This window comes from Macrobrachium rosenbergii, chromosome 9 (assembly GCF_040412425.1).
Source record: "Macrobrachium rosenbergii isolate ZJJX-2024 chromosome 9, ASM4041242v1, whole genome shotgun sequence".
NCBI lineage: Eukaryota > Metazoa > Arthropoda > Malacostraca > Decapoda > Palaemonidae > Macrobrachium > Macrobrachium rosenbergii.
Genome location: NC_089749.1, coordinates 4,045,949 through 4,064,092, shown reverse-complemented (window position 1 = coordinate 4,064,092; position 18,144 = coordinate 4,045,949). Strand labels below are relative to the sequence as shown.

The following is an 18,144-nucleotide window of genomic DNA, read 5'->3' as shown; positions in this document are numbered from 1 at the left end:
TATATATATATATATATATATATATATATATATATAAATGCTATTATATCTTGTAATATGTTATCTTTACTTTATTACTTCATTGATTTTAAATGTAATGTATACAGTATATTCCATTATTGATTACTTGATAACAGAGGAATGAAATATCTGAAACTAGTCGTTGTATTAACATATACATACATACATATATATATATATATATATATATATATATATATATATATATAAATGCTTGCAAAATATATATAATATATATATATATATGTATATATAAGTATGATAGATTATGTATATATATATATATATATTTATATATATATATATATATATATATATATATATATTATATATATATATATATATATGTAAATGTGTTTAAAACTTTAAAGAAGTTTTTCCTGCTGCATAAGTGATTTTTAAGTACTTATATAGTCTTTAATTTTCCAGCCTTGAGGATGCATCATGTGATGTGAAAACATTGGCATAATAAAACTTGGTCTTGTGAGAGACATACATGCCTTTTACCTTCTGACCTGGTATATATATATATATATATATATATATATATATATATATATATATATATATATATATATATATATATATATATATATATATATATAAAGACCACATCAATTACATTCTTCGGGATTATGAATTTGTTCATGATAACTCTCTCTAGTCTCTCTCTTTAAGCTTGTATGATTCTTAATTGCACCTAGCTAAAATATCAAATATACTTGCTAGTCTCTCTCTCTCTCTCTCTCTCTCTCTCTTTAACAACTCTATTGCACGAGTCTTAATTGCACTGAGTTTAAAGATGTTTGTTAGCCTCTCTCTCTCTTGCCTCTCATTGCACTTGATGTTTGTTAGCCTCTCTCTCTTCCTTTTTCCTTTGTGCACTAAGCACTTTTAAATATATTTGTTCGTGTCTGTCTCTTTCTTTTTGCCGTTACGAGTATTAATTGCAATTGAGCTTTAATTATTTTGTTAGCCTCTCTCTCTCTTGTGCTGCTGCACGAGTCTTAATTGCACAGAGATTGAAATCTCTTTCTCTTCTCTCTCTCTTTGAATACACTCCTAACCACCATTGCATCAACGTTAGGTGCAGTTGGCCACTCTGAAGTTATTGCGAGGAATCTTGCCAATCAGATGGATCCGAATGAATCTTCATGTCAACAAGAGTAACATTTCGAATGCCTAAAAGAGTCTTCCGTCTATTTATAGGCAGCTTTCGCAGGAACAAAATCTTTAAGAACGAACAGTGTGTCAGTTTTTCCAACAGAAGGACCAAAGTTAAGATACCTTAGTTTAACCAGACCACTGAGCTGATTAACAGCCTCCTAGCTGGCCCGAAGGATTAGATTTATTTTACGTGGCTAAGAACCACTGGCTACCTAGCAACGGGGACCTACAGCTTATAGTGGAATTGAACCACATTATAACGAGAAATTAATTTATCACCAGAAATAAATTCTTAATTTCTTCATTGGCCGGTGGAGAATCGAATGTGGACCAGCAGAGTGTTAGCTGAGAACAATACCCACCCGTGCAATGAGGAACAAACAGAAGGACCAACCCCTGATCAATATGAGAGGGGAATGTTTAATAAGAATCACGGAACTGTATTGAAAGTAGAATCATTGAGGATGTTATATATCTTTAAAATCGATTAATTTCAAATATAGAGAACAAGAGGATATGAAATTCTGAATATTGAAGATATTGCGATTTTTTCTTTTTTATCAATTATTTTCTTTTATCAATTATGCTGTCTTGCCAACCATAAAGGCCCGTTTTTAGCCTTGGCTAGAATTGTTGTTAGAAATGCTCCCTATAAATGTCTTTTATAAACGATTCTGTGCTTATCAAACCATTTTACCATTAATGTAAGAAATAGAGGAGATGCTCATTGCGTGAAGAATAAAGTGAAAGCCTTTGTCAAGGATTTAGTTTGTTTGAAAATGGCATCATGGTATCTATTCCTTTAGGTTATACAGTTCGCAATGGAACATGATTTTTCGTACACAATTAAAATTGGAATTGCGTTTTAATAGATAATTAGACACGTGCACACTAAATAAAGAATGGGCAATGGACAATATTTCATAAATCCAGACATTTTCAGATGCTGCCTAAAAACAACGTACACTTTCATTCTGCTCACTTATTCCACATATTTTCTGTATCTTTTGTTGTTTGGTTGTTTGGTCCCAGATGTCGCTGTCAACAGATGCCGCAGCATTGAGGTGACGTCACGATTCCTGTAAGTGTCGTTTGACTCGAGATCCATTGTTTGTTACCTGGGCCAATCAGAGGTCGTTTTCTGCCTCTGCTTGGAAAGTAAGGACTTGGGCTGTTGTGTTTAAGAAAAGATGATGAGATTTTATAAAAAAGAAGGATATCAGTTTAAATATGTATACTACAGCTAGGCTTGTTTGGTGTTTGTGTTCTGTGCTGAAAGTTTTCTGAGTGAATTTAAACCCTGTAGCTTATTTATTTAGTTTTTCATAATTTAAAAATTTTCATTGCCTTTGGTGAAAAGTTTTTTCAGTATGAAAGATATAATTTTTGAAATGAGCAGTGTTGGGTGATCAAATGCTGAATTCGGAACAACCATCTTAAAGACCTTAGTGAAGAAACCGGCACATTGGGCACTTTAGGTTGGATTTTAAACATTTTATTATGTTTATCGCAAACTGTTGAACTCTGAATAGGATTTAATTTCTCTCATTTGTTTTATGACAGTATTTTGAAAATTATGACATGGCAAGACTATAAACCTAATATTTATAAACTGTCACTGACACTGAAGATTGTTTGATTTAGCTTTATTGTTAAGGAAAGAGGTTGCTCAACGTTGCGCGAATTGCTCTATTTTCAAACTGCGATTCACTTTATCATTTTTTCTGAACTTTCTGAAGGAGAGGCATGTTCTTTATCTGAAATTCCTCCTTGTAATGTACCATTCTGCAAAACTCTAGACATGGTATGTTTAATACTTTTTCATTACAGTACGATGTACCAAAGACATGAAGAGCAGAAGTGTCCGCTATCTAAATAATCTTATTGAACTTAGTGAACGCGGTACTTTAACTTGGCTGCTTTTGGTCATAATTTTCTTAATTTAGTAACTATAGGGTAAAGATTTTAAGCCTTAAGTCATGTGTATATATAACGAAAATTAATGAATTATTGTAAACTTAGTAACAGATGCTTTATTTACAATGGCTGGTCTTTTTCTGAGATTCAGGTGCTGGCATAGAAAGGTAGTGAGGCCAGAATGTTACATGTAGTTCGGATTTGACTAGTTACTGAAATCGATTAAAGTGAAATTATACTAAGGGCATTTGTTACTTAACATCTGAGAGGAAAAAAATTTTCCTGAGTGAAATAGTGAAAACCTTATTTATACTGTATATTATATATAAGTATATATATATATTGCATAAGTATTTAAAAAAATAATAATACTGCTAAGAAAATGGAACCGCAGAAAGAAAATTTATATCCATATATAAATATATATAGCCGGCTGTTTGTGTTTGTGTACTGTTCTGAAAGTGTTCTGAGAAATTTATTGTGTAACTTACTTTTTAGGATAATGCAAGTAAATTACAGCTATTGGTGTAAATTTGTTCAGTGAAAATATAATTTTGGGCCTGGTTTGAAGAGTGTTATGATTAATTGCACCTTGAAAATATCGCAGGGTAAGGCCTTAGTCTAGAAAACCTCTCTCATTGGGCACTTGTTAGTTGGTTGTTCCTCTGGCAGGTAGAGAATTTTTTGGTGTTGCAAACGTCTGAACTGCACTGAGCTTTAAATATATGGATAAGCCCTTTATGGTTTTAGGATCTGAAAATTCCTGACATTCCTTATAAACTGTTGCTCGGTTTTAATGGCTAAGACACTTAAATGATTGTTTGTTAAGTTTTGCTCTGTAAATCTTTCTTTTCAAAACTGTGGTTCATAATTTTTTCTGAACTTTCTTAGGAGAGGCATTGCTTTATCTGAAATTCCTTCTAATTGTAATTTTTTGCAGAACTCTAGCCATGGTCTGTTTAATCGATTTTTCATTAATACACCCTAACCACCATTGTAGCCAACGTTAGGCGCAGTTGGCCACTCTTTGAACTTATTGAACGAGGAATTTTGTCCGCAATCAAATGGATCTGAAATGAATTTTCCTGGCAACAAGAGTAACTTTCAGGATAAAGATTAAGAGTTTATGAGTTCATTTATAGGCAGCTAGTACAGGTGTGAAAATCGAGAATGTTACTAACAGTGTCGGATTTTTCCAACAGTAGGAAATCTCTTGTGAAATTACTTGCAGAAATTTTAATCTTGATAGGAAAAGCGTGTTAAACATGAAACCCTTATTTAAGGCTATTTTTTACAGCAAGTATACAAACATTAGATTTATTTAAAAAAATGCTAAGAACCAAATGGGGTAGATTACCGGCTGTCCAACGGGAACGGGGAATCTTAACTGACCTATAACGTTATTAATTTGAACAAGAATTTGAATTTTATTTTCTTTGTTAAAATGACGTCATGGTATCTGAAATTTATTTGAACGCGACCACAGAATGTGGAAAATAATTTAAAGTATATATTTGGCTCGGTGGAGAATCGAACGGGACCAGCCAGAGTGCTACCTGGTAAAACCCACCTGGGTAAAAACAGGAATAGCCAGAACACGTTGGGACCAACCCTAATCAACTTGAAAAGGTTTGCGGAATGTTTATTGTTGTATTTCCATTATATATGTCATTGAAACACGAAACAAGGATAAAAATATCTAAATGTCGATTTTAAAATAGAGGCACATTTCAGGATACTGAAATCCTGATTCCATTGGAAAATATTGCGAGCTTTTTTTTTTTTTTTTTTGAGAGAGAGAAGGTGGGTTTTGTGGCTGTAACCATAAGAGACGATTTATGACATGACCTGTTTTATAACATGCGAAACGAATTTGTGCCTCAAACTTTTACATGTACGTCAACTTTTATATAACAGATTCCATAAAGAACTTATCAAACCAACCTTTACCATTAATGGGGTAGCAAAATAGGAATTGATATGCTCATTTTTACGTTTTGAATAAAATAAATTTTTTCTTTGTTGTCGGCAGACACCTTAGTTTTGTTTGGGTGAAAATGGTCTCATGGTATCTGTTGGGCACTTAGGTTGGTTGTTCCTTGCAGGAGGAGACCTGCTTTTGGCAACAGAAACGTGATTTTACTTTATGGTTAGACGATATGTGGTATGAATTTTTAAGGATCTTGAAAATTTTGACATGGCAAATTATAAACCTGTTCTCGTAAACTGGCTAGTGACACTGATGATTGTTGGATTTTAGCTTTATTGTTACAGGGAAAGGTTGTTCTGTAAAGAATCTCTATTTTCAAAACTGCGATTCATAATTTATCATTTTTTTCTGAACTTTCAACGTAAGTTTTATCTGAAATTCCTTCTTAATTGTAATGTACTTTCTTCTCTAGCCATGGTGTGTTTAATCCTTTTTCATTAATGCGTTGTGTCAAAGACAAATTTGCAGAATGTTATCTAAATAATCTTTGAACTTGGTGAACAGGTATTTTAACTTAGCTGCTTTTGGTCATAATTTTCTTAAATTTAGTAACTTCAGGGTAAAGATTTTTACGCCTTATGAAGTCATGAGAACATGAAATTAATGAATTGTGTAAACTTAGCAACAGTGCTTTATTTACAATGGCTGGTCTTTTTCTGAGATTCAGGTGCTGTTAGTACAGGTGTGTGAGGCGAGAATGTTACTAGTAGTTCGGATTTGACTAGTTACTGAAATCGTTTATTGTGAAAATTACTTGCAGAAATTTGTAATCTTGACAGGAAAAGCATTTTCCTGTGAAACAGCCTTATTTAAAATTTTACAGCAAGTATACAAGCATTGCATAAGTATTTAAAAAATGCGAATACTGCTAAGAAAATGGAACCGCATAAAGAAAATTTAGTGTCCATACATTTAATAGTGCAACAGCCGGCTGTTTGGTGTGTGTACTGTGCTGAAAGTGTTCTGAGAAATTTAAAGTGTAACTTAATTAGTTTTTGGGATAATGCAAGTAAATTTTCATAGCCTTTGGTGTAAAGTTTTTTCAGTGAAAATATTTTTGGCCTGGTATGTGAAGTGTTGGGTGATGGAATGCTTTTTGTGAACATACGCAGGGTAAGGCCTTGGTGAAGAAACCGGTACATTGGGCACTTGTTAGTTGGTTGTTCCTTGGCAGGAAGAGACTTGCTTTTGGTAATTGCAAACGTATGAACTGTCCTTTTGGTTAGACGATATATGGATAAGGTATTTCTTTGCGGTTTTAGGATCTTGAAAATTTTGACATGGCAAATATAAACCGGTTCTCGTAAACTGGCTAGTGACACTGATGATTGTTTGGATTTTAGCTTTGTTACAGGGAGAAGGTTGCTCTGTAAATCTTAATTTTCAAAACTGCGGTTCATAATTTTTTTCTGAACTTTCTGGAGGAGAGGCATGTAAGCTTTATCTGAAATTCCTTCTTAACTGCAGAACTCTAGCCATGGTCTGTTTAATCCTTTTTTCATTAATACGATGTACCAAAGACAAATTTGCAGAAGTGCCCGCAATCTAAATCTTTGAACTTGGTGAACGCGGTATTTTAACTTGGCTGCTTTTGGTCATAATTTTCTTAAGTTTAGTAACTTCAGGATAAAGATTAAGCCTTATGAAGATTTGTATTATCGCAACTTTTAGTGCTGGCGAGTAGTACAGGTGTGTGAGGCGAGAATGTTACTGGTAGTTCGGATTTGGCTAGTTAGTGAAATCTCTTGTGAAATTACTTGCAGAAATTTGTAATCTTGATAGGAAAAGCGTGTGTGAAACAGGAAAACCTTGTTTAAGGCTATTTTACAGCAGGTATACAAACATTGCATAAGTATTTAAAAAAATGCGAATACTGCTAGAAAATGGAACCGCAGAAAGAAAATTTAGTATTCATACATTTAATAGTGCAACTTTGGTGTGCGGTATTAGAAAATTTTGCCATATGGCAAATTACGTCGTGAAACTGTTAGGGTCAAGAATAAGCTGGCTTTAATTCAGTGGCTGAAGCAAGGCTTTATAGTTCCTCCCCGTTAGGGACGTGTTTATAGCCCGCAGCCCGGGTAACGTCAGTGAATCCGGAAGTGTCCTTGCTGTAGCATGTTATTCTGGGAATTAGGTAAAGTGAAATGTGTGCTTATGTTTTAACAGACCCTCATTTACTTTAAAGGCACACTTTGCTTGTCTGTTATATGCGTCTCAAATAAGTATTTGCGAGGGCAACTTGTCAAACATTTTATCTCACCAGTAAATATCTTAAATGCAAGAAATCTGAGCGATTAACTTAGTTTTTCGCAAAGATTAGATTATAACCTTGACTGTAACTATTCCTAAATAACTAAAGTTAATTTTAATATCGATGGTAAACCATTGTAGTTTCGTTCAACTTCGTAAAACTGGCAGACAGGACATCACAGCCACTTTCTAAAGGGACTGGAACCTTAACTTAATGGTCGGTTCCCTAACACTAAATGTGGACTTTTTAGGTTATTGTATTAACCTTTTACTCTCGTAGTATTACAGTATATACTAATTTGCTGGTACTTCATAAAGGATACTTGGGTCTAGATGATTAAGGGCTCTTGTCTGGATAGCTTAGTCACTAAATGAACAAGAATTATTGCTACTTAAGGCAAGCCTGCGTATTTATAATTCGACCTGCAGGTTATATGGGTTTGCTTGTTGCTTAGTAAGGAAGAGATCAGAACCATCTAGGAAATTGAAGCAGGAAGGTCAGTCGCTTTCTAGCGTTTGAAAGCTGAACTGTTCAAAATATTGATTAAAGTTCATTAATTGTGGTATTTACGATTTTATGTTCGTGCTGAAATAATTTAATGGTGTATATAGTCTTATGTTCCTTTTAGAGAAACATCGTTAATGGTTTAGACTTAACTGGTTTCGCACCAACACGGGAGCTAAAGTCCCTTGTGTGAAGGCCTTTTAGCTGGGTATCCTGTTTTAAAGGTTCGTAAGCATTCATTCTGTTAGCTTTAGGGATCAGCACAAATCCCTCTTATGTACTGTATTTTCGAAAATCCACATCTAACACGATTTTTTTTTTTTTTTTTTTTTTTTTTTTTTTATTAGTACTAAAGCTCAATTGCTTTGTACCTGCGTTGCTCTTGCTGGTTAGTTTATACTGGATCCTTGTAGTAGAATTGCACTTTTTTTCATTTTGTCAGTAAGTTTAGTATCCATACTCTTCTGAAACAAACGACCTTAATTTTATTTCAGTATTACCAGTAAGTAAACTGCTTTCTAGCTCTTTAAGAACTGTTCGTGACGTTTTGGGTCATCCAAAATTTACTGTGATATTTTCTAATATCCCTGTTTTCCATCGGCTAGGTATATTCTAGCAACTGGTAGTGTCTTATATGAGCGACTGCAGTGTGAATATTTTCAAAATTTAGGTTTGTTTTTTACCTATACGCATTCTTTGCAACTGTATTGTAATATTCTCATTCCATAGATTGCCTGGCCCTTGATAACTAGTACATATTGGGTGTAGAGAGAGGCATCTGTACAGCAACGTTCGTATCGCTTGAGTCCCTAACTTGTTCTCCATTACGTTTCTTAAGTCTTGTTTATTCATTTGATTGTACTTTTTTCAAATATCAGTTTTTTTTTTTCTGTAACATGGAAGTGGCAGAATGTTGCCTTTGACCATTGGTATTTCAGCCTGGTAGGTTGCTAAATCCGAGTGAAGTAAAGTGTGAAGAGTGGAAGCCGCATTCCTGTGGCCTGAAGGATTAGATACAAACTTTCCCTTAGAAGTCTTAGAACCGTAACTATAGTCAGGTGGTTTTCGTGTTCGCTTTCGGAGAGCTAACAGGGTCAGACACTTGCCACAACTGCTTTGGTAAAGTTTCTTGCTTGATGGTGGATACTGAATCGTTTTAGTGCAGATTAACTGAGTAACTATATTGTCTGCGCTTGATTTTGCCCACATAAACTAAAGGAGGCTTGGGAGTAAAGTTGAATCTTTCATTTTCTGTACAAAAGTCCTTAAAATCGACACGAATGAGTAGTTTTACTCTTGAGCTTTGGGAAATAAGTTTCGTTAATTCTTAATAAATTTCATACCCCTATGACGGTACTGAATTATAGGGTTTGCACTCTCTAATAAGTGTTTTTGGTAATGCTGTTTTTGTAGGTGACGACCGTCTTAATGCCCAATAGTTCTCTCTAAATTCTGAGTAGGACTTGGAAATCTTTTTAGATTTAAACGAGATTATTACTCCGCAAGAGGACCTATTTGGTTAATATGAGAGCCACAAAATAATTCGGTGGTTGTTTTTATAGTTTTCATAGATGTTTAAGGGATAACTCGATTTCTATATCTGAAAGTGACTAAGAACTTAGAGATTTTTTTAGATCCCATAAAAATTGGTAGGTTTAAATCTTTGCCACTAAAACCTTTATATTTTGTCCAGATTAGATTGAATGCTAAATGAAAGCATGACAGAGTACATTTGGACGATAATAGGAATAAAGTTCCAAAAGTAGTCACTCGGAAATAGTGCTAAAGGTAGTCACTCAGAAAAGCAATAATTCTGTAAATTCTTGAATGGTCAATTTGTCGTGCAAATAAAGTGTCAAGCAGACGTTAATTTTATTCGGAAAGTAATGTGATGTTACTCTTGCATTAATTTTGTTAATTTGTTTTAACAGGTAGTGTCAGAACAGTTGTGCTGGTTGTTGGTACCGAAGTTCTCATCCTGAGACTAAATTTCCACAGTTCTTATGGAAGTTCTCCTATCGGTCCGTGTGGTACTTAAAGAATTCATTTTTTGTTTAACATGTCGATGCCTTGCCTGTTTTTCAAATTACAAAAATTGAGGTTGATAATTGCAAAGCTCGTGGGGAAGCTTTTATTGGCCATGTAATAACCTTTTGGCTTTTTGTAAAGCGTCTCAATGCACTCTAGACATTTCATATTGATTTTTTTTTAGTGCTTGAAGAGGCGACCTTCACGATTGACTTGACTTGTGATGTTATAGTTCTTTGTAAAATGCATTATCCCAGTTCCCTAACACAAACTCCAGCACGAGAATGCCTCCCTATGAGGCCCCTTGTCGGCCTAAATTTAATATTTTAAAATTTGGGTAAAGTTGTTTGTTTGTCAAGGAATCTTGGTAGTATGGTAGTAGTGAAGTTATACTTATCACAGGTTGATTTTTTTAGATAATTCGCTGCATGTTAATTTGTTCGGACTGATGTTTGTACGTCTGTGGCTTTTATTTTTTAATGGAAGACCTAAGGATTTTGGTTGCTCGAATTAAGTATTCCTCCTTTTGAGTTAAATGTGGTTTTTGAGTGTTTAACTTGCATCATGGAAGGTTTAAGTTGTAGCTTCTCGAGATTTGATATTTAAATGGCTTTAGTATCATTAAATATTTAATGTACATCCTAGATCAGTGTTTAGTTTCCTAATACAGCTAACAAGAAAGTGTCGCTTCCGACGAAGTTTCTAGCATACTGCAATGTTCCACCACTCAGTTTAGTCATTATTTTACGGTTTCTTCAGTGGATTGTGGAAGCTGCTTACTAGTTTCACGACCGTCTATGGGTTTGTCAATATTAAGACATAAAATTTTTAAATTAGTTTGAGCGGTAATTGCTACGATGTGGCTGTCTGCAAAATCGACGTTGCGTGAAGTTGACTTACATTGGCTGATCTTTATAACTGAAGATCAGAAGCTGAAATATTCAGAGGACTTCTACAGGTACCCTGTTACACTTTTATTGTGAACATTTAATTTACCATGTCATCGTTCTTTTACGATTTTGCTGAAATAGCTCTTTGGTATTCTCGTAATTTTTGATGAAAATTCCGGTTTTAATATTTGATATTGGCCAGAAGTAAGCAATGCATTCACTTAACAGATCCAGTGAAGTACATCATGAACTAGTGTAATTCTGAATTCTGAAGGAAGAGTCAGCTGAAAGTCCCGACAGTTAATAATAAACTGTTTAAGAATCAGATTTGGTGCTGAAGCTTGAGGGGGAACTTAAGGGTTTTGAGAAACAGACACATGAATGTAGATGTTAAATTATAGCCCATAAAAAAATGTGCTGCGCAATAGCGACAATCAAGGGGACAAACTTAAGTGCGATAGCTCTTAAATACAATATAATTATGGAACGCTCAATGAATTAAAAATAAAGGATGAAAAGGATAGACTGTCAGGGCAAAGGAAGCAAAACAAATACCTTGTTAAGTAGGGTTAACCAGGAAATGAAACTAAAGCGTATGAGCAGCGCTTATATTTAAATTCTGTCGAAAATGGTTCTTTAAACACCACGGGCGGTGAGGTAAAAGCATATTTTAATTTTTACTGAATTATTGAGTTATTGCTAATGGTGAATTTATTTGGTAAATTTTGTACTTTTACAGATTTCGCCGATCAGGAGTACCACACTATCTATGGAACAGCCTCTTTAAACATTTTTCGACGGCGCCAAGGGTTGTTTATGAAGACTGCAAAGCTTCGTTCTTGAAGTAAGGGGTTGAAAAGAAACCTAATATTGAATACTAGTTGAGTAGATAATACATTAAAAATTTTACTTTATCGTATCCTGTTTTGGTGATGGGTTCTGTATAAATCAGACATAACTAAAATTGACCTGCTTGCCAAAAATTTTCACTTAACCCCTTTGACTAGCAAATGATGGTAATGACGTGACGAAAACTAGTGGTTTTTCCAATCAACTTTTAGTCTGGAAAATCTGAAATGGTTACTAATTTAAACTTTTAAGCTAGATTTAAAATCCCAAAAGACTGTGAAATGGCTAAGATCTTAGTGGGAATTTCCTTGACGTAAAAATTTTGAATTTTTCCTTTAATTGTACTAAGGGATAAACTGACAATGTTAGACATGTTTAGTGATTACTGTGACCATAATCTCAGTTCAGCATGATTTGATTTCAGCCATTTGCATTTAAAAAAAATAAATAAAATAAAATCTGGAGTCCAAGTAAATAGCACTTATGTGACAATGTAACTTACTGGTAGGTAGTTACATTACTTGCCTTTGAGTGAACACAGAAAGGTTGGCAGTGGTGTAATGGAACATTGAAATGGAAGCTGCAAGTCTGATTAAATGTCACTTGAGAACTGACTATCAATAGTATTGCAAGAGTTTATAGAAAAGTAAATACTGAAAACTTAACGAGGTAATGTAAACGTTGAACGTGGAACTCCAAATAAGTCCTGATAACCTGACGCACTGAAATGATCAACTTAAACTCAATATGGAAGTGGAAGTTGAATGAATATAAAAAAAAATCAGTGCTTACATTGAAAAATGACGCTCTTGCTCGCGTAAGAAATCAGGTTTTAGGACTTGCCCTGTAGTAGTTTTAATAAAATTCTTCTTGAGCCTTTTCTCCAGCAAAAGAATTATAATTAACAATATAATCCATCATAGCAGACCAGTCTTAGACTTCAGTGTCCATGCAAGAAACTTGCTGAGCATGAATTTTCCGTAACCAAAAGGGAATATCACAAGACAACCATGGCACTGATTAAGACACTCCTGTAGAGCAGTTGTAGGCTACTTGACCTTTACTGTACTTTCATTTTGACGTAATGGTCTTAGTTTACTTAGGCTTTACAATTTTATAAAGTTTAGTTGGAGCTATATTTTAAGATTGCTTGACAAGTTACTTGTCGTAATTTCAACTAGTTCTGCCTGTGTGCATAATCATGACATAGTTAAGTAAAGCTGAACACTTTGTTAACTTTGTCGGTATCAGTCGAGGTCAGCAGTAGAAATTTTTTTTTGAGGGGAAATTGCTTTGGGCAGTGATTAAGATCAGTTAAACCTTTTTTCATATAATGCTAACTGATCCAGAACATAGCTAAACCCTCCATACTTTTGAAATCCTGGATGTCCAAGTCCACTAAAGAATTCCAAGATACTAAATTTTCTCACGGTTTGCATTCCCCACTAAGAAAATCTGTTGCTTGCTAAAATTTCTCGTACTGAGCAACTTTCAAGTGCAAGTTGTAGTTCATCGGAAGTTTGACAAAACCAACGTTCGGTTATCTTTTTTTTCTAAAACAATGATCAAAACACACGTACTCCTTGTGGGAATCGATTTACTTCTGATTTTTGTCCTGAGTTTGATGCACTCTAAAGCATAAAATGTCCAGTTTTGAAGCATGACAATAAATCTGGAACTTGGGTGGGTCGAAGTTTTTCAATTAGACTTTATGAAACTGAAATGCCTATAACTAATAAAACATATTAGCTACTTGGAAATAACTCTTGACAGGGCTCTCAGAATGGGGTTCGCTGATCCTCCTTAGTTTAACTTACACTGAAGGGATAATTGAAACAATACTAAAAGTTATTTTGTTGCAGATCAGCCATCGTTGACAAGATGAGTCTAGATTCAACCGCATTTCAAGACCAGGGAAAATTAACTCTTCAAAACCTCAGAAGTGCCGCCTTGCAGCTCATTCAGGCTTTGCACCATCGCGACTCAATATTTTGCACCCGCGAGCTGACTCAACCGTCCTGCGCACTCAGTCTAGTCATGTAGAAGAATGTCGGTCGAAGAGAAATTTATCGAAGTGGAACTTTTCATGGATCTATTAGAAGAATGAATGTTATATAAAAATTAGAGCAAGGTTCCAGAAAGAATGAAAATTGTTCTTTAATGTATATGAATCTACTATTTATCAGTATCAGTAACATTTAACAAGATTTGGTCTTCACCAGTTTGTTTTTGAATATTTAATATCAGTAACATTTAGCAATTTATTTATCAATTTAATATTTACGAATTTGATTTAAAGCCATCAGTACGATGCTAAGGTAAAGCAACATTCAATATTCAGCAATTTATATTTATCAATTCAGTATTTACGAATTTGATTTAAAACCATCAATACAATCCTAAGGTACAGCAACATTTACCATCACTTTAAATATATTCACTCAGATGCTGTAACTACAGTCTATCCTTAACAAAAGCTCTGATATTCAGGACCACAGCACACATCAGGTCATCCGTTCAAAAAGCTCTGATATCAGTCAGTCGTGTTTGTGCTTTTGTAACAAAACTAATGGCAGCACATGCGATGGTAAATTTAGTGTTGGTGTCGGCTAGGATAGTGGTGCTGGCGTTTGTTCTACATGTAGTGTTGGTGACTGCTAGGCTGTTGGGTATAGCTAGAATGTTGAATTTGTGCTGGTGTTTGTGTTGTATGTAGTGTTTGTGACTGCTAGGCTGTTGGGTACAGCTAGAATGTTGAATTTGTGCTGGCGTTTGTGCTGCATGTAGTGTTTGTGACTGCTAGGCTGTTGGGAATAGCTAGAATGTTGAATTTGTGCTGGCGTTTGTGCTGCATGTAGTGTTGATGACTGCTAGGCTGTTGGGTATAGCTAGAATGTTGAATTTGTGCTGGTGTTTGTGCAGTTGTAATGTTTGTGACTGCTAGGCTGTTGGGTATAGCTAGAATGTTGAATTTGTGCTGGTGTTTATGTTGCATGTAGTGTTGATGACTGCTAGAATGTTGAATTTGTGCTGAAATGTGTTGAAACTGCTCTGTTTGGTATAGCTAGAATGTTGAATTTGTGTTTTAAGACTTCTTCATGAGGCAGTTGGTGTTGGCAAATGTTGAATTTTTGCATTGAATGTTTGTGTAATAGAGAATCAATAAATGTATATATCCTAATAAAACAAAGATGTCAGAATGTTGAATTTCAAAGTTTAAAAATATTTTTGGTTAGAGCAGTAATCTAATGTTGGGTAGTAATCTATAATTAAACTGGAAAGTTTTGCTAAAACCACATCAAAGGTGTGAAGGGAATCTAAAAATTTTGTGAAGAGACTAGTCTTTTGCATTGAATGTTGGTTCCCATCTAACATCACTGAGAATCAATAAATTGTCGAAGGTTTAACCAAATATATCAAATATAATTAAAACAAAAACCTTTGTCTAGATTCTATGAGAAATTTGATAAAAGTTTTGGAAAAATTTTGTCGATTCTTTCATGTGTTGAATTTTGAGCAGTGTTTTACCTGTGCTATTTAATCAGAACATAAAAACTAAATTTGCTAAACTGCTAAATGTTACTTTGGCCGTTCAAAAATTACCACATCAAAGGTGTGAAGGGATTCTAAAGTTTGTGAAGAGACTAGTCTCTTAAGTGTAAAATGTTATATTCCCATCTGTAAGATATCACTGAAGTTATATAAAATTGTCGAATGTTTAACCAAGTATACAAATATAATTACTAAATTTACTAATAAACCTTTGAACCCCGACTAGATTCTATGAATGCAAACTTCTGATAACACAAGTATTTGGAAAGAAATTTTGTCCGAGGTTCTTTCATGTGTTGAATTTTGAGGGTGTGTTTACCTGTGCTGTGCTTGTACACACCTTATAATCAGCCGAACTATAAAAAACTAAGATATTGCTAAATACTGCTAAATGTTACTTAAGGGGCCGTTCAAAAATTACTTAACGCCTTAGGGCGGGGAGGGGTTATTGTGATGTGTTATGAGTGACACTGGGGGGAAGGGGGTGCAGCCATAATTTCCTCATTTTCAGATTTTTCCATTTCTTTTGAAAAGATGCAAATGTAGAAGGGCTAAAGAGACATAGTAAAGATTCTGCAATAGACTTTTATTATATTTCAGTAATGATGAGAACATGGCATTTAATTTTTGCATAATTGTTTAAAAAATATTACAAACTCGACCCATTTGTACTTAACATTTTCAACTATACGTATTACGAGACAGAATATCACTAACTCGTCCCTTTTCTGAGCTCCGACATTCTCTATTTTATGCACAAATGACATCGATAAATATCACCTTAATCCCCTTCTAATTATGACGTAAGAACATTTTCATTTTAAATGTATGATTCTTTAATATCATACCATAAAGGTATTAAGAAAAACCTGAAGGTAATAATTTCTAGGTGTTAAGCTAAACTTTAATATATTATTGTAACTAAAAAGAAACATACTAATTCAGGGTGGGGTTAAGATGATACACAATTTTCTGGGGGCGGGGTCTGGACATGTTTTGAGGCGTGACAAGGTCTGGTCAAAAATTACCATAAGTGTTACGTAATTTTTGAACGGCGCCTAAATAAGATTGATTGGTTTTACAATAGGTGATTATATTTTGTTGTACTGGTTTCAAATAGGCAATTATGTAAAAAAAAAAAGTGTCCTTCCCCTCAATTTGTTGGTAGAAAAGTGAAGCGTTGGCTGAAGATTTCGCAATTGATTGTTTTTGCTATTTCAAGGTTATTTTTCTGTAATTTCGATGATTTAAAATTAGATTGACTTAAAAGGTCAATCTGTCCATGCTTTGAGAAAGCATATCACTTATAAGAGGAGAGAAATTTAAACTCGTGTAATTAGCGTTCATGCCAATTTTTGGAACCATCGTAATGGACTAAGTGTAAACCTGACAACTGTGGGACATCCCCTTCCCACCAGATGCATGGTGCTATGACTTCACATGTGTGACATCAAATATTTTCTTTAGTTTGGGCGCTCTCTTCTTGCCTTGTGCTTTCTCTTATCTTTCCTCCTCCTCTTTTCCTTCCTCTCTTCCTCCTCCTCTTTTCCTTCCTCTCTCCTCTCTTCCTCCTTTTCATCTCCTACACCTCTACTTGTCTTCTCACCTCCCTTCTTTTCTCTTGCACCTCTCTCCTCTCTGCGCTTAAATTTCTCTTCTACCTTCTCTCATCAAACTTCTATTAGTTTCTCCCCCCTCTCTCATTTTACTCTTATCACCTCTCCTCCACCCTCACAACCAATTCCTCCCTCAAGTCTTAAGCTAGATTAGCAAAAGAAAATTCTACCCATATTTTGCTTGCCCTATGTATTTTGTTTTGTGCCTGAAAAGCATTCTCTTTTGAGCAATACTATTGCGTTACACTCCTTTGGATACGCATTGTGACGTTTGCAATCATATTTTCAAGGCAGTTTAGATGAAACATTCACGAAAGGTTCCATAATGTCAGATTAGCGGTATGCCACCCTTCCCTGCATTTCAAGCAAGAGACTGTAATCCTTCGATTGCATGGTTTATTGGCTTTAATCTTCATCTAGAAATACTTCGAATTTTAATCTTGTTTTCCTGTCTGACATAGTTCTTGCACCTTCAAAAAGTGACATATCGCTGTCCCACTGTTTGCTACATGGAGCCTGGTCTATTATGGGTACTTGTAAATGTTCAAGTTGCAATAATCAAAAGTTCAAATTCTTGTGAAACTAATTTGTTTGATACTGGATTACTTAACTTATTAAATATCCTTATTAGTGATTCCTCTCTCTCCTCCTACCTACTGTTAAATATTAAGCCAAGAACACAAAAAACGCAACATTTGTACAGTGAATGTTCTGATACGAAATTGCTCATGAAGGCTGAAATACCTAGCTATTTGAACTAAGATTTCCTTCCAGATATTCAAAGTTCTGTATTTATATTACATTTAAATGTATGTTTCAATTGTTAATCAACATGGTCTTAGGCAAGATTCTCTTTCTCATGCTTGCTTTCTATACGAGAAGGTTTGTGATTAATATCTAAAATGTCCTTTCTAAAATGTGATGTTCCCTTATTCGTCCGCATATTCATATTCAACCAAAATCTCCTGACAAATGTTCTCTTGTATTTAGCACCGCTTAACTCCTAAGAATGTATTGAATTTCGTTTGAAATGAAGAATATTGAATAAATTCATTGGAATTTGACAACTCTCACATTACGCCTAATGACTGATTATTAATTTTAATCAATTTTTTGGTGAGGTAAAACCTTTATTTCCAACAGTATTTCGTAATTTGCAACAGGAAGTGGATTATGCAATTTGGAGATCTCTTCACTTAACATTTTTGTTTACATCTTTAATTAATACATTCCTTTACACATTACCTCAGTGCCAAAGCCATGTTGGTTTCCTTCGTTTTAGTATTCATTTATAACCAATTTCATTTGAAAGGTGACCATTTAAATTTAACAACCATCTTGTTTCTTCAATACCGT

At 34.4% G+C, this 18,144-nt stretch overlaps 1 protein-coding gene across 1 annotated transcript; it reads left to right on the top strand.

The window, feature by feature from the left end:
• Positions 1-3,532: 3,532 nt before the first annotated feature.
• Positions 3,533-15,394, top strand: LOC136841374 (uncharacterized). Its single transcript, XM_067108290.1, has 6 exons — positions 3,533-3,777; positions 5,211-7,845; positions 7,978-10,839; positions 11,511-11,615; positions 13,483-14,924; positions 15,234-15,394. Exons 3-5 carry the CDS (start codon positions 10,739-10,741, stop codon positions 13,661-13,663), a joined length of 387 nt encoding a protein of 128 aa, XP_066964391.1. The 5' UTR covers positions 3,533-3,777; positions 5,211-7,845; positions 7,978-10,738; the 3' UTR covers positions 13,664-14,924; positions 15,234-15,394.
• The last annotated feature ends 2,750 nt before the right edge of the window (positions 15,395-18,144 follow it).

Coding starts and splice junctions, on each gene's coding strand:
- LOC136841374 (XM_067108290.1), top strand. CDS start 10,739: ATGTGGCTGTCTGCAAAATCGACGTTGCGTGAAGTTGACTTACATTGG. Junction 10,840..11,510: donor TATTCAGAGGACTTCTACAG/GTACCCTGTTAC, acceptor GTACTTTTACAG/ATTTCGCCGATCAGGAGTAC. Junction 11,616..13,482: donor TGCAAAGCTTCGTTCTTGAA/GTAAGGGGTTGA, acceptor ATTTTGTTGCAG/ATCAGCCATCGTTGACAAGA.